Below are 12,067 nucleotides of genomic sequence, written 5' to 3'. Positions count from 1 at the left end.
GCAGAGAGTGAGCGGCGGGGGGGGGAGAACAAAACAATATTGGCAACCTGATGTAAACACGGTATGGTCTTGACCTTAAGGGACACACACGCTGTTTACCGCAATGTCACCGGCGATCTTCCTACTTGATTAATTGAGAGCACACACACGCGTGCCCGCACCGTCTCCTGTTTCGAGACCAGTTGGATATCCTCTTGATGACATTGTATCACCTTTGAGAATTCCCTGTCAGTTGCGACAGTGGGACTGTAACACATAAACTGGTGGGCTATTGATAGATGATCGCTGTCAAGTTAAAGAAATTTGGGGCTCTGCTCATTCATGGTTTGGGATACCGGGTGCCAGTGAGACGCACTTCGGTCATCACCTGCCTTCTAACCAGAGCGCATTTAACATTACGCACGACAGGAAAGCGCGCGTGTACACACACACACACACACACACACACACACAAACACGCATGCATTCACAGACAACCTAAACAGACATGCACATCAAGAAAAACAAGACAAAGGGAAGACAGCAGACTTACGGGATGACCCTGGGCTCTGCGGGCTCCTCTGCGCGCCCCATTGTGAAATTCCCGTTATTCCCGTTTGGAATCCTCAAATGCCGTGGTCGCAGTCCACGTCCCTGCAAATGTACCAAAGGATCACATAGAGGATGAGGAGTATGGCGAAGATGAAGAGCGCTACTAGGATGGCCTTGGTCACCGGAGAGATGAACGACTGCATGTCAGGAGCAGAGCCGGGCAGAGCGGCGTGGGGCTCCGCGTCCGTCCGTCCGTCCTCAGTCTGCTATCTCTCTCGCTCTCCACCTCTCCTCTCCGCCGCTCCGGTAGCAACTGTTGAAGACGGAGCCAGGGGTTTTGTCGTGCGCGAACACACACATCTAGAGCCTGACGCACATGCACACGCACTCCGCGACGCAAATTTCTACCGGCGATCCAGGCGCGCAACGCGTGGGGGCTTCCCTTGCTAGAAGCGGTGCAGGCGTGGGCTGTCTGTCCCCAGATCCACTCACTCCGGGTGCATGTTGCACGTCAGAAGAGACAGAGACAGAGACAGAGACAGAGACAGGGGGAGACCGGAGTGATAACTGTCGTGGTCTGTTCAAAGAACGTTGCAAAAACAATACTATTCAGCAGGTGGAGGTTTGTTGGATTAAATCCAGCAGAGACATTTCTAGACACAGAATTGAGAAGTTGTGCGCACAGCAACTGCACTTGACGGTGAACAGGTTGATTAGTATTCCTCACGGCGAAGTGTGGGTGTGTGTGTGTGTGTGTGTGTGTGTGTGTGTGTGTGTGTGGGTGTGTGTGGCTGTGTGCGTGTGTGTGTGTGTGTGTGGCTTGGCATGACAGGCTATCATTTTATCACAACCCTCAACATCCCCTTTTTATGTGAAAGTCGAAGGATAAATAGATGAATCCAGGTGGTTATTGTATTGAACACGGTTGCACTTGATTAACTGCTAATTTGCATAAAATAATCCTTATAAGGTTGCTACTTATGTATTGTTGCCTTAACGTCACCTTTCAAAAATAACTAATCCCATGATAATCACATAAATAAAGGACAGATGGACTGGAAATTACAGAAAGTCATAGTATTAAATCAGCTGCAATGCAGCAGATAAACTATTTAATGTGACATGGTCATATTTGAAAAGGCTGTTGGATGTTGTTTTTTTTGTAAGGGACAGCTGCTTTATAGAATATGCCCAACCTACAATGGCACTTTTGTGAGTTAGGCCTACATGATCACTATCAGTCAGCAAAATTTGAAAATTAGCTTTGCTTTCGTAGTTTAATTCAGGCAAGAAAATATGCCAAATGAGTAAACTATTGTAACCATCCGGAAATAGACCAACACCCCATCATCACATGTAGGCCAGACATGTCTGCATGAAAGGAATTTTTCATGTAGCCTCTGACTCAATAATAGCCGTGCTTAATGTCCGCATGGATTCTATCAGATGACCACATGTCATAGCCACGATAAGCTATTGATATAATTCATTATCACTGCTTAACCATACGTTATTTTTTTGAGTGAGTGCCCTATTTCAAAGAAGCAAAACAACATGATAAAAAAGACAAAAAAATGCATTAAGACATTATTATTGAAGATCATTTTTAGCCGATAGAAGTAGGTCGCCAAACTAAAGCGTAAGGGAACATGATCAGCAGCAGCGACCAGAAGCGCACTGTTCCTCACCAACCGATGTTCACCACTAGATGGCGACAAATGTAAAAAGAAAAAAAGAAGAAAAAAAAAAGAATCCAAGCCCTCGTGAAATGTGATGGTGTATTTGACTATTCCGCACACCATCGTTACACTGTTAGTCTTGCATATCAATCATGACATCTAAACGGCTTTAAGACGCACAGCAGGTAAGAAGAAACAATGCAGCTTTAATAGTTGACACATCACTTGTGCACCATTCAGACGTATGTTCTTGTTTGTCTTCGTAGCGGGCTAGCTAGTTAGCGAACGTTAGCTTCACTAGCCGTCAATAACATTGCGGCCTATTGAACTGAGTGGCTGAGGAAGCTTGAGGCGCTAGCGCCAAAACCGAATTAGCCCCCGCTGACAAGTTTGGCGAAACGTGCAAACGAAAGTTGTGTTTTGTGCCATGTGTGTCGTTTGATGAGAGCTAGAGTGTATTATTGATTGCTGCACGTGTAATGTTATGCGGGTGCGGTGTCAACTGTACACAACAAAAACATAGACGGAACAATGTGTGCAGCAAGTTGCTAGCTAACTAGCTGCAAATAGGCCGTAGACGTTTGTCAAGCGGATGCACATAAATGGAACTTCCTGTCATGGCCTTCAGAGTAAAGCATTTAGTGATGCGCTTATTTTCATGTTTTACCATACAAGGCAAGTGTGACAACGAATTTGATTTGCAGAATTGGCCTGAATTGTAAAAAAAAGCATAACTCCGTAATGGTTGTAAATTGACCTTCTCTTCATCGAAAATATTGCCAATGTGAGCGGTTTGTAATTAAGGCTCTTAATTGATTTTGTTGATTGTGTACATCGCACAATTATAGCGGCAGTATGCACATGTTTCTATGAACAACTTGTATTATTATGTAGATTTTAAAGTGTATTCGGTTTGTCCGCAGTGCGTTCAGAGTGAAGTGGTGAACGAGCTTTATTTTTGAAGGCACTTCCGCTTCTCTTCCTTGGTTTCTTCAGCACTTTTACTAACTACTTTACTAAATCTGATGTAGCAGTATTGACAAGCGCGGCTAGCTAGCTGGCTAGCAACCGACTTAACCCACTTAACCTAAGTGACACAGTGAGTGTGTTTACATATGGGACTCAGTGGTGGTGGTGTGTGTGTAAGACAGATACTTATTTATTATAATCTTCTGTGGAAGGTCTATATATCAGCTACGTGTTATCAAAAGGTCCACAAGTGCTACGTTAGCTAACGTTAGCGTTGCCGTTTTAAGATCAAGTGATTGCCAGTTAACTAATTAGGTTCTTGCTGAAGTGTAACACCAAGTAAGGGCAGCACCAGTGTAATGTTGCAGCTAACAAATGTACAGCTGGTTTTCTAACTAACGACAGTCTTTCGGTTCTGACAATATCAGGTTGCCAACGTTGAAATTTGAAAGAAATATATATATATTTTTAAATCTACCTGGGTCCTAAGTAAAGTACATAAACGTTAAGCTTTACAAACTTAGAAAACCATTATTTCAATTCATTTTCAACCCGTTTGAGCTGTTCCATGGTGCTTGCTATCACTTTACACTGTATAGTACATCTTGTAACGTTGAGATGAGATTACAGAAACAACAGCTGACCCAGGTACAAAAGTTGACACATGACTGAGAAGAATCATACTTTGTGCAATAGAGGTGGATCAAAAGTCTTAATGTTCTGTAAAACAGAAAGTCACACAGCCCTATATGTGGTATTAAGTGTAATACATAGTTGCATGAAACCTACTGAGACTAGAATATACATATTTACAGCAACAGTATCTTAAAACCCACCTTCACAGGGTTGAGGAAACTCATCCTAACCAAGGATAATAAGTAGCCTCTGCACATTAGAAGAATAACCATTGCACATTAGAATAGTAACCATTGCACATTAGAATAATAAGTAACCATTTCACATTAGAATAATAAGTAACCATTGCACATTAGAATAATAAGTAACCATTGCACATGAGAATACTAAGTAGCCTCTGCACATTAGAAGAATAACCATTGCACATTAGAAGAATAAGTAACCACTGCACATTAGAAGAATAAGTAACCACTGCACATTAGAAGAATAAGTAACCATTGCACATGAGAATAATAAGTAACCATTGCACATGAGAATAATAAGTAACCATTGCACATGAGAACAATAAGTAACCATTGCACATGAGAATAATAAGTAACCATTGCACATGAGAATAATAAGTAACCATTGCACATTAGAATAATACGTAACCATTGCATATGAGAATAATAAGTAACCATTGCACATTAGAATAATACGTAACCATTGTACATTAGAATAATACGTAACCATTGTACATTACAATAATACGTAACCATCCCTATTTTAACTAAGGAAGTCACAAGCCTATTGGTAACTTGGAAGTGTAAGCTTACCGCCCTAGTTAGTCACTTTGCTATCTTCACATCAAGAGTCACGATGGAAATATATTTTGGACTCAAGTTGTTTTTGTTGCTTCACTTGTGTGTGATTTCACATCCTCCTTCCTCATGACGTCCAGTAAACAAAACAAACTTGCAGTGAGTATGTTTGGTGTTTAGCTTGCCACCGTTGTCCAGTCAACCGTCTATTTCTTTTTGTTTTACAGACCTAAGAACTACTCTATGTAAGATGAACACTGAGGACAAGTTGGAGGGGATGCTGCTGAAATGCAGCAGTGGAGGAATAGACGGAGGAGGGAGAGTTGGGCTCGGCATTGGAGGAGGAGGACTGGTGGTGATGACACTGGGGGAACGGTCACTGGCAAACCACCCTCTGTTGGCCGAGGATGATGATGATGATGATGATGATGATGATGACGACGATGACGACGAAGACGAGGACTTGACCGGGAACTCCCTGGTCACACATGACCTGGTCCCTCCAGAGCAGCTGATGATGCAGGAGGAGATGACAAAGAATGGTAGAGGAGGAGGAGGAGAAGAGGAGGAGGGAGGAGGCGAGGTGGGAGTGCAATTCCCCCTAAAACTCACCAATAAGTTGCCCTGCTTGCTTCATATGCCAGTGAGTTCATACCAGTTAAGAAGTAGATCTCTAATAAGATTATTTGTGTGGATACTGTACTTACGGTGTCCATGTCATTAGAGTGAGACTTATTCATGTCATCCCATGCAATGTTTCCCTCAACACTACCGGCATATACGCAACATATGTACTGCTGTACGCTCATGAGCTGGTTTAGAGATGCTTTGCAAAAGAAACATGTTAAGGACAGTGGTATAAAGTGTATAACACAAATGTTAGAAGTGGAAAGCTTGCCCCCCCCCCCTCCCACACAGTACATCACTGAAAATATCCTCCTTAAACATGAAGGATAATATGTTGATGAGAGGGATCACCTCTCTCCCTTTGTGTACCTGGTTTGCACTGACAAAAGTCAGGGGCCTTCACAGAGATAAAGGCATTAGCTGAAATGTTTGCGCTTTTTAAATATTTTGCATTACAAAAGAATAAAGAGACAGTACATGTGAATTACTGCGAGTGTAAACATCGGGGAAAAACCGATCCACAGAGTCCGGCTTAGGGCGGCGTAATTCCTGTTTATTACAACTTTTACGTTATTTACATAGTTTTGGCCATTCTCTCTGTCAGTAAGAAACAATCTTGGAACACGGCAACATCATCGGTCACCCTCAGAGGATGCTAGAACCACATCGGCTGTTCTCTAAAAGGTGCTAAATTGGCTATTTAGAGCGTTAATATAGCAGCAAACCACTATTAACTATGTAAACACATGAGCAGAGAATAAAGTCGCTGCTTCTCCTTGCGTCTTTGACATAGCTGGGCCAGCCGCATGTGCTTTTAGTTTGTTAGTGCACGTGAGCGCGCTCCACTGGTTAAGCTCACGACCGTCGCTCTGTGCTCATACGGTGGCTACAGCTGACAGCGCCATGGGAAGTATAGCACCCACCCTCCTGTTCCCCTTCAGGAAAACACTGTTGGCTCCGTCAGCGCTGTTGCTGCAGCGTTAGCTGCGAGCACCCTTGCTCAACCGGCGCCATGTTGAGAGCCATTTAGAGGCAACAGAAATGCTCCCAATCTTGTATATATCACCTTTTAGATTGTAGAGGAGAAGAGGTCCCCTCACATTGCTTGATTTTCCTCTACTTACCCTACTGCACCTGCCTGACTCTGATACGTTCCGGATGAGTGAGTGGGCTCTAGAGTGGGCCATGTGCCGTATTAAATGTCTTTCCTATCTTTTACAGTTGAGCATCAAGCAAGAACTGAAGCCGTCTGAGACCTCGGTCCAGATAAAGAAGGACAAGAAAGCAGGGAAGGACCTGATGGTTTGTCCCAAGAAGAAAAAGAGGAAGCAGCGTTCACCAGCAAAGGTGCAGATTCATTTTGATCTCAGAAAGCATGTTCTGATCTGCATCTGTGTGACAGTTAGTGACAACTGTAAGAATGAATCAAATACCAATATGTCTCCGTTCCCTTTGCTGGTGCAGATTCTCAACATCAATGACGACGACTCATTGGGCTTACAGAACCCCAAGTGTCACGTCTGTGTTCACTGCAATGCTGCCTTCAGAACCAACTACCATCTACAGAGGCATGTCTTCATTCACACCGGTATGAATTACCTACTCATGTTTTAAAATGCCGTCGTATTCATTTCCTGCTTTGGAATTAGATATCATGTCTCGACAGTGGATGAAAAGAAGGGCAATGCTAAATGTAAATAGTATCATATGAAATACAGTATCTATATTGTCATTTATATACTGATGTTTATTACTCACTCTCTAGGTGAGAAACCATTCCAGTGCAGCCAGTGTGATATGCGCTTCATTCAGAAATATCTCCTCCAGAGACATGAGAAGATCCACACTGGTGAGTGGAGAATAAATGCAAATTGGTACGCACTTTTATTTTGTTTCATTTTTACTCTCAAGTGAGTCTTTTCCTCTCTTCCTTTTTATTGTTCAGGTGAGAAGCCTTTTCGCTGTGATGAGTGTGGGATGAGGTTCATCCAGAAGTACCACATGGAGAGACACAAGAGGACTCACAGTGGAGAGAAGCCGTACCAATGTGACTACTGTCACCAGGTACGCGTGGAATACGGTGGTGGATCAGATATTAGGCTACAATCTGAATTGGCGCTCATGTGTTTTGTCTTCTGTCCACAGTACTTCTCCAGAACAGACCGGGTTTTAAAGCACAGGCGAATGTGTCACGAGAACAGAGAGAGAAAGACCAACAAGGCAGCGGGTAAAGTTGGGCCTTTGCGTGAAGCCGATTCTTTGGGCCTCCCGTTTCTTGCCAAAGAGTGTTCACTGCCCAAGAAAAAGCGGCAGAAGTGTGCAGACAAGAGTTCAGGAGCTTCTGACGGGCACACTGTTGTCACCGTCCTGGAGACGGAGGAGAAGGAGGAGGAGCAGCAGGGACAGAATAAACTTGAAGGTCTACCTCTCTACGCCGTGTCCTCCAAAGTCAAACACGAGTACGTGATCACAGAGTACTCCGGGGAACTTCCTGAAGAAACGGCGACTCAACACCAGGAGGGCGACGTGTCGTCAGAAGACACGACTCCTCCCAAGCTAGTCCTGAAGAAGGTCCCCAAGAGGAGTCTCAAGCAGTCCAGTGAACAAACTCTTCCCTGCCTGTCCACTCTGTCTTCCTATGAAGAAACTACAAAGGTCACGCAGTACACCTTTGAAATCGTGGACAAGCAGGGCCTTTTAGAAGTGGAGAGCACCGCTGACCTCGAGTCAGTCGAAACTCTTCAAGGAGGACCGACGAAGCCGGCAGCTAGCAGCACAAACTACGACGACGCCATGCAGTTTCTCAAAAAGAAGCGGTACCTTCAGGCCGCGATGGCCAACAACAGTCGGGATTACGGCCTGAACGCGAGCAGCATTTCTTCTCAGCCGCCTGTCGCGCAAACCGCGGTGTCGGCGGTCATCGACGAGACCGTCCCCGCCACCATTCTGGAGCCGCAGCCCGTCAGCGCGGAGATTAAAGCGACGCACGACAAGAGTGTGTTGCCGGACGAGGTTCTCCAGACGCTGTTGGATCACTACTCCAACAAAGCCAACGGGCAGTCGGACATTTCTTTCAGCGTGGCCGACACCGAGGTGACGTCGAGCATATCCATAAACTCCTCCGACGTGTCGGACAGCAGCCCCGTGGAGAGTCTCGGAGCCTCCAGCGCCCAGGCTCAGCCGGCTACCGAGAAGGTCAGCCTCTTGCAAGAGTACTCCAAGTTCCTCCAGCAGGCGTTGGAGAGGACCAGCCAGAACGACAGCTACCTGACCAGCCAGAGCCTCAGCCTGGTCTCCGAAAACCCCACCTTGGCCGGACAACCTCTGTTCTCCACCGAGAAGCAGTTTCCTTCCCCCAGCAGGTTCAAATCAGGGATGAGCTCTCCGCTGAGGTCCACTCTAGAGAAACCCAACTTTGGACTGCTGGTCGGGGACTCCCAGCACTCGTTTTCGTTTTCAGGCGACGAGACCACGCCTCCCTCCGCCGTGTCCCCGGCCGAGGAGGACTTCCTGGAGCAGGTCTCGCCCTCCAAAAAGACAGACTCTTCACAAGGCATCCTGCAGACGTTTCAAATAAGCTCCTTCGATCAGAACTTCAAATCTCATTTCCAGACGTCGAGATCTGGATCCTCCTCGCTGTTTACCGTTGCCAACGGACAATTGAGTCTCCGAGGACACAGCACGGACTTCTCGGAGTTCCCCACAGTCAGAGTCACTGAGACCAGGTCTCAACTGAACTCCTCCCCGGATGTTTCATCCAGTGAAACCTTTGGCTGAAGGGGAGCGGGCGAGGAATTCATTTCTGTTCATAATTTCAGCGGCACTTTATCTCATGTTTCCTGTTTTGCCAAAAAAACAAGTCCCATTGCAACTATGTGCTCTTTCTCAAAGCATTTCGTGTGATTTCATTTTTTTTTTTCTTTTTTTTTCTTAAGCGCAACCTCATGAAATGGAAATACTGAACATATATATCATCATAATTAGCATTCCCCCTAAAAAAAAAAAACACTTGTAGCTGTGCATGGATATATTTCTTGCCCCAGAATGTTCACGTTGAGAGATTAAGCGACCAAAGTTTAATGCAAGACGTGACGTATTCTCTCGTAGCGTTGCCACACAATTTAATGTTTTCTCAATCAGTTTGCCTTGCACAAAAATTATCAAGTCACTCTTGCTGCTTAATGCAATATTTCCACTTATTGAAACACAGGCCCTATTTATTTATATACATATATATATATATATATACATATATATGTGTGTGTATATATATATATATATATATATATATATGCCTTTTTGCTCTTACTGTAGCTACCTCCCCTGGCCGTTTATCTGGTTATATTTAAGTCCACTCCTCTTATTCCAGCGTTGTCACTCCTGTTAAATTGTCTGCCATGATTAGATCATAACGGATTCTTCACTTTAAGTCACTTTACGGTCACCTGAGATCAGCGTGTCCTCATGCTATCTGTAGGGAATGATTGTATTCCTCTCACATGGAATCTACTTTATTTTCCATGTACAGATTGGGCCTAATTTGGTTTGTGTGATGGCCAAAAAAATTATGTAATACTTCTCCAAAATTCTAAATGAATTAATTTAATGTATTCCCTTTTGTTGATGAATTTGCTGGCCCGTACTTTAGTGACTCTAGTGCAGCATAGGCAGAAAATAAGAATTAGGATTTAGGTATCAAATAGCTGCATTCATGTAATGGTTGCCGAGTCATTATCATTTGTTCTTTCAGCAGTATAAGTGAGTTGTAATGAAATTACCTACGAGGATTGTGCTTAATTTTTTGCACAATTTGCACAACCTTTCACTACGGGGACTGTAGTGTGTACTCTCAGATTTGGGTTGTTTGAAGATTGCAGACGTCACTTATGATGTCACTTTTGATTGTTCTTCCTTGAAGGTGTTTGGGGGAAACAACGATGTGATTAGACCCACTTGTATTGATTGAAACTCAAAGTTTTACTAAGGCTCTATTATGAAAGACTTGGTTTTTCCACTTTAATTAGTTTTGCAAATGTGCCTTTCTTTCTTTCTTTTCTTTTTTTATTCCAGGCTTTCCTTTACTCATTCCTGTTTATGTATTTCAGTTTCTTCTTAGTCAGTGCTCCAAGGCTACTAATTCCACTTGCACAATAACAACAAACACATAAGCTATCGATCGGTTCAGTCTGTAATATGTTTGAAGTCTCGGAGCGTTATTTAATTTTCCCTCATCGTATTTTATTATAGCAGAAATAGCACAGAATTTAATATCTCAAACTATTATCTGTGGTTGGAAGGAAGACGCGTTTTTCGTTGTCCGTGCAGTGTGTGAGCACAGAATCATGTTCCAGACGTTTTGATCACCATAGATTTAGCCACATCTGTCCAGGCTCAAGTAAGGTCTCATCTGGGCTTCATCACGCTGTGGACTGTGTTCCGTGTGCACATGTATGCGTCATGTTTTAGGTGCTATCGTGTTAAACACTGTTTTTATACGCACCGTTCAAAATTGGGTTGGATAATCGATGTTAAACTCCCTCTTGTTACACTTCTCCGGACAATCAGGGACAGACAGCACCCCCGCGTTAATCATCAAATGCTTTATTTTTTCCCCCCCTCATCGAACATTCCCACTAGAATGTACAGAAGATATCCTGCTGTAAATACGTTAAATATTTTTATGTTCCGAGGAGGACTCTTGGGTCTCTGTGTGGACAGAGAGACCAGGCTTGTGCGAGAGACAGTGGAAGGCACATGAATTAGTTTCCCAGCATTTATTACTCAATGAATCCAGTTCACTCTCTGAGGTTTGTGTGTGTATATATATCACCTCTGTTATCAGAAGACAATTTACACTTTTACATTTTCAATGACGTGAATATCGGTTATTTTTTTGTAAGTTAAATGCAGTTGATTGTGCATTATGATTGGATTTACTGTATATAACCCCCCCACCCCCAAAAAAAGGTTTTAAAGTAATACTCAACCTGAAATCAGTCTTTTTTTAGTTAACCTCAACAGCTGTGGTCGGCTTGAATTCATGTCTTTTGGGTGAAGTATAACACAAAATAAGTGTTGTGGTTGAGATATTTTACTATTTGAAAGCACAGTGCGGATGAGATCTGCTCGGGTAAATTGTATCCCATGAATTGTTCATTGAGACGTTTTAAATTGAATTAAGTAATTTTCAAAAGCAGTACTGACGGGAGGTTCATGAGTTGTCTCAGCAGTACTGTGGTCTTCTTTCCTTTTTTTTTTTTAATTAACTATTGTCAGTAACCTGGCCATAAGTGTCCTTGTATAAGCTCGAGAAAAATGTTTTGTGTAAAAAGATCTGAATTATTGAATTTTTTGATAAAAACTATTTTTGAAACATGTCATTTAAGGCACTGATATGTACAGTATATATATATATCATATGCAGTCACTATTGCTACCCTCATTTATCGCTGTAAAAGTCGTTTGTGTCAAGATCTTTCAACTGCCGACGGGAATCTCCTCCTTTTGGCATTTTCATACTTTTAAAGAACGTGACGAGGAAGCCGTTCTGCTTCACTGTACGGTTGAGCTTAAGGTTTATTTGCATGGTCTCTAACTTGTCGGGTCGAGTGAACTTGTTTTATGAATAATGTGCAGCTTTAATCGTAGCTGATTATTTTCAGTCAAGTAACCCATATGATTAGATTTTTTGCAATATATTATGATTTGTAAACAATCTTATTAAATTGTTGTTTTGATTGTTGTGTGTCATGTTCTTATAAATAAAATAATTCACAGTATTTCACCTTGAATTGTTTTTTCATATGCAGCTGCTGGTGCCATTCA

The 12,067-nt window shown here is 43.1% G+C and overlaps 1 protein-coding gene across 2 annotated transcripts; it reads left to right on the top strand.

Annotated features, from left to right (window-relative positions):
- The first annotated feature begins 2,283 nt into the window (after positions 1–2,283).
- Positions 2,284–12,021, top strand: znf148 (zinc finger protein 148). Of its 2 annotated transcripts, XM_079170543.1 has the most exons (7): positions 2,284–2,395; positions 4,843–5,258; positions 6,464–6,589; positions 6,707–6,830; positions 7,008–7,091; positions 7,188–7,306; positions 7,388–12,021. In XM_079170543.1, exons 2-7 carry the CDS (start codon positions 4,866–4,868, stop codon positions 9,017–9,019), a joined length of 2,478 nt encoding a protein of 825 aa, XP_079026669.1. In that variant the 5' UTR covers positions 2,284–2,395; positions 4,843–4,865; the 3' UTR covers positions 9,020–12,021. The 2 variants fall into 2 exon arrangements, with proteins under 2 accessions (XP_079026669.1, XP_079026670.1); XM_079170544.1 differs by lacking the exon at positions 2,284–2,395 and having other exon boundaries at positions 5,125–5,157.
- The last annotated feature ends 46 nt before the right edge of the window (positions 12,022–12,067 follow it).

Source organism: Pholis gunnellus (assembly GCF_910591455.1).
Source record: "Pholis gunnellus genome assembly, chromosome: 12".
Classification (NCBI taxonomy): Eukaryota; Metazoa; Chordata; class Actinopteri; order Perciformes; family Pholidae; genus Pholis; species Pholis gunnellus.
This window is presented reverse-complemented; position numbering and strand designations above follow the sequence as displayed.

Bases quoted from the DNA above. Each gene is read 5' to 3' on its own strand.
- znf148 (XM_079170543.1), top strand. From the start codon at position 4,866: ATGAACACTGAGGACAAGTTGGAGGGGATGCTGCTGAAATGCAGCAGT. The intron at 7,092-7,187 runs GTGAGTGGAGAA...TTTATTGTTCAG, and splicing joins ACATGAGAAGATCCACACTG to GTGAGAAGCCTTTTCGCTGT. The intron at 7,307-7,387 runs GTACGCGTGGAA...TTCTGTCCACAG, and splicing joins AATGTGACTACTGTCACCAG to TACTTCTCCAGAACAGACCG.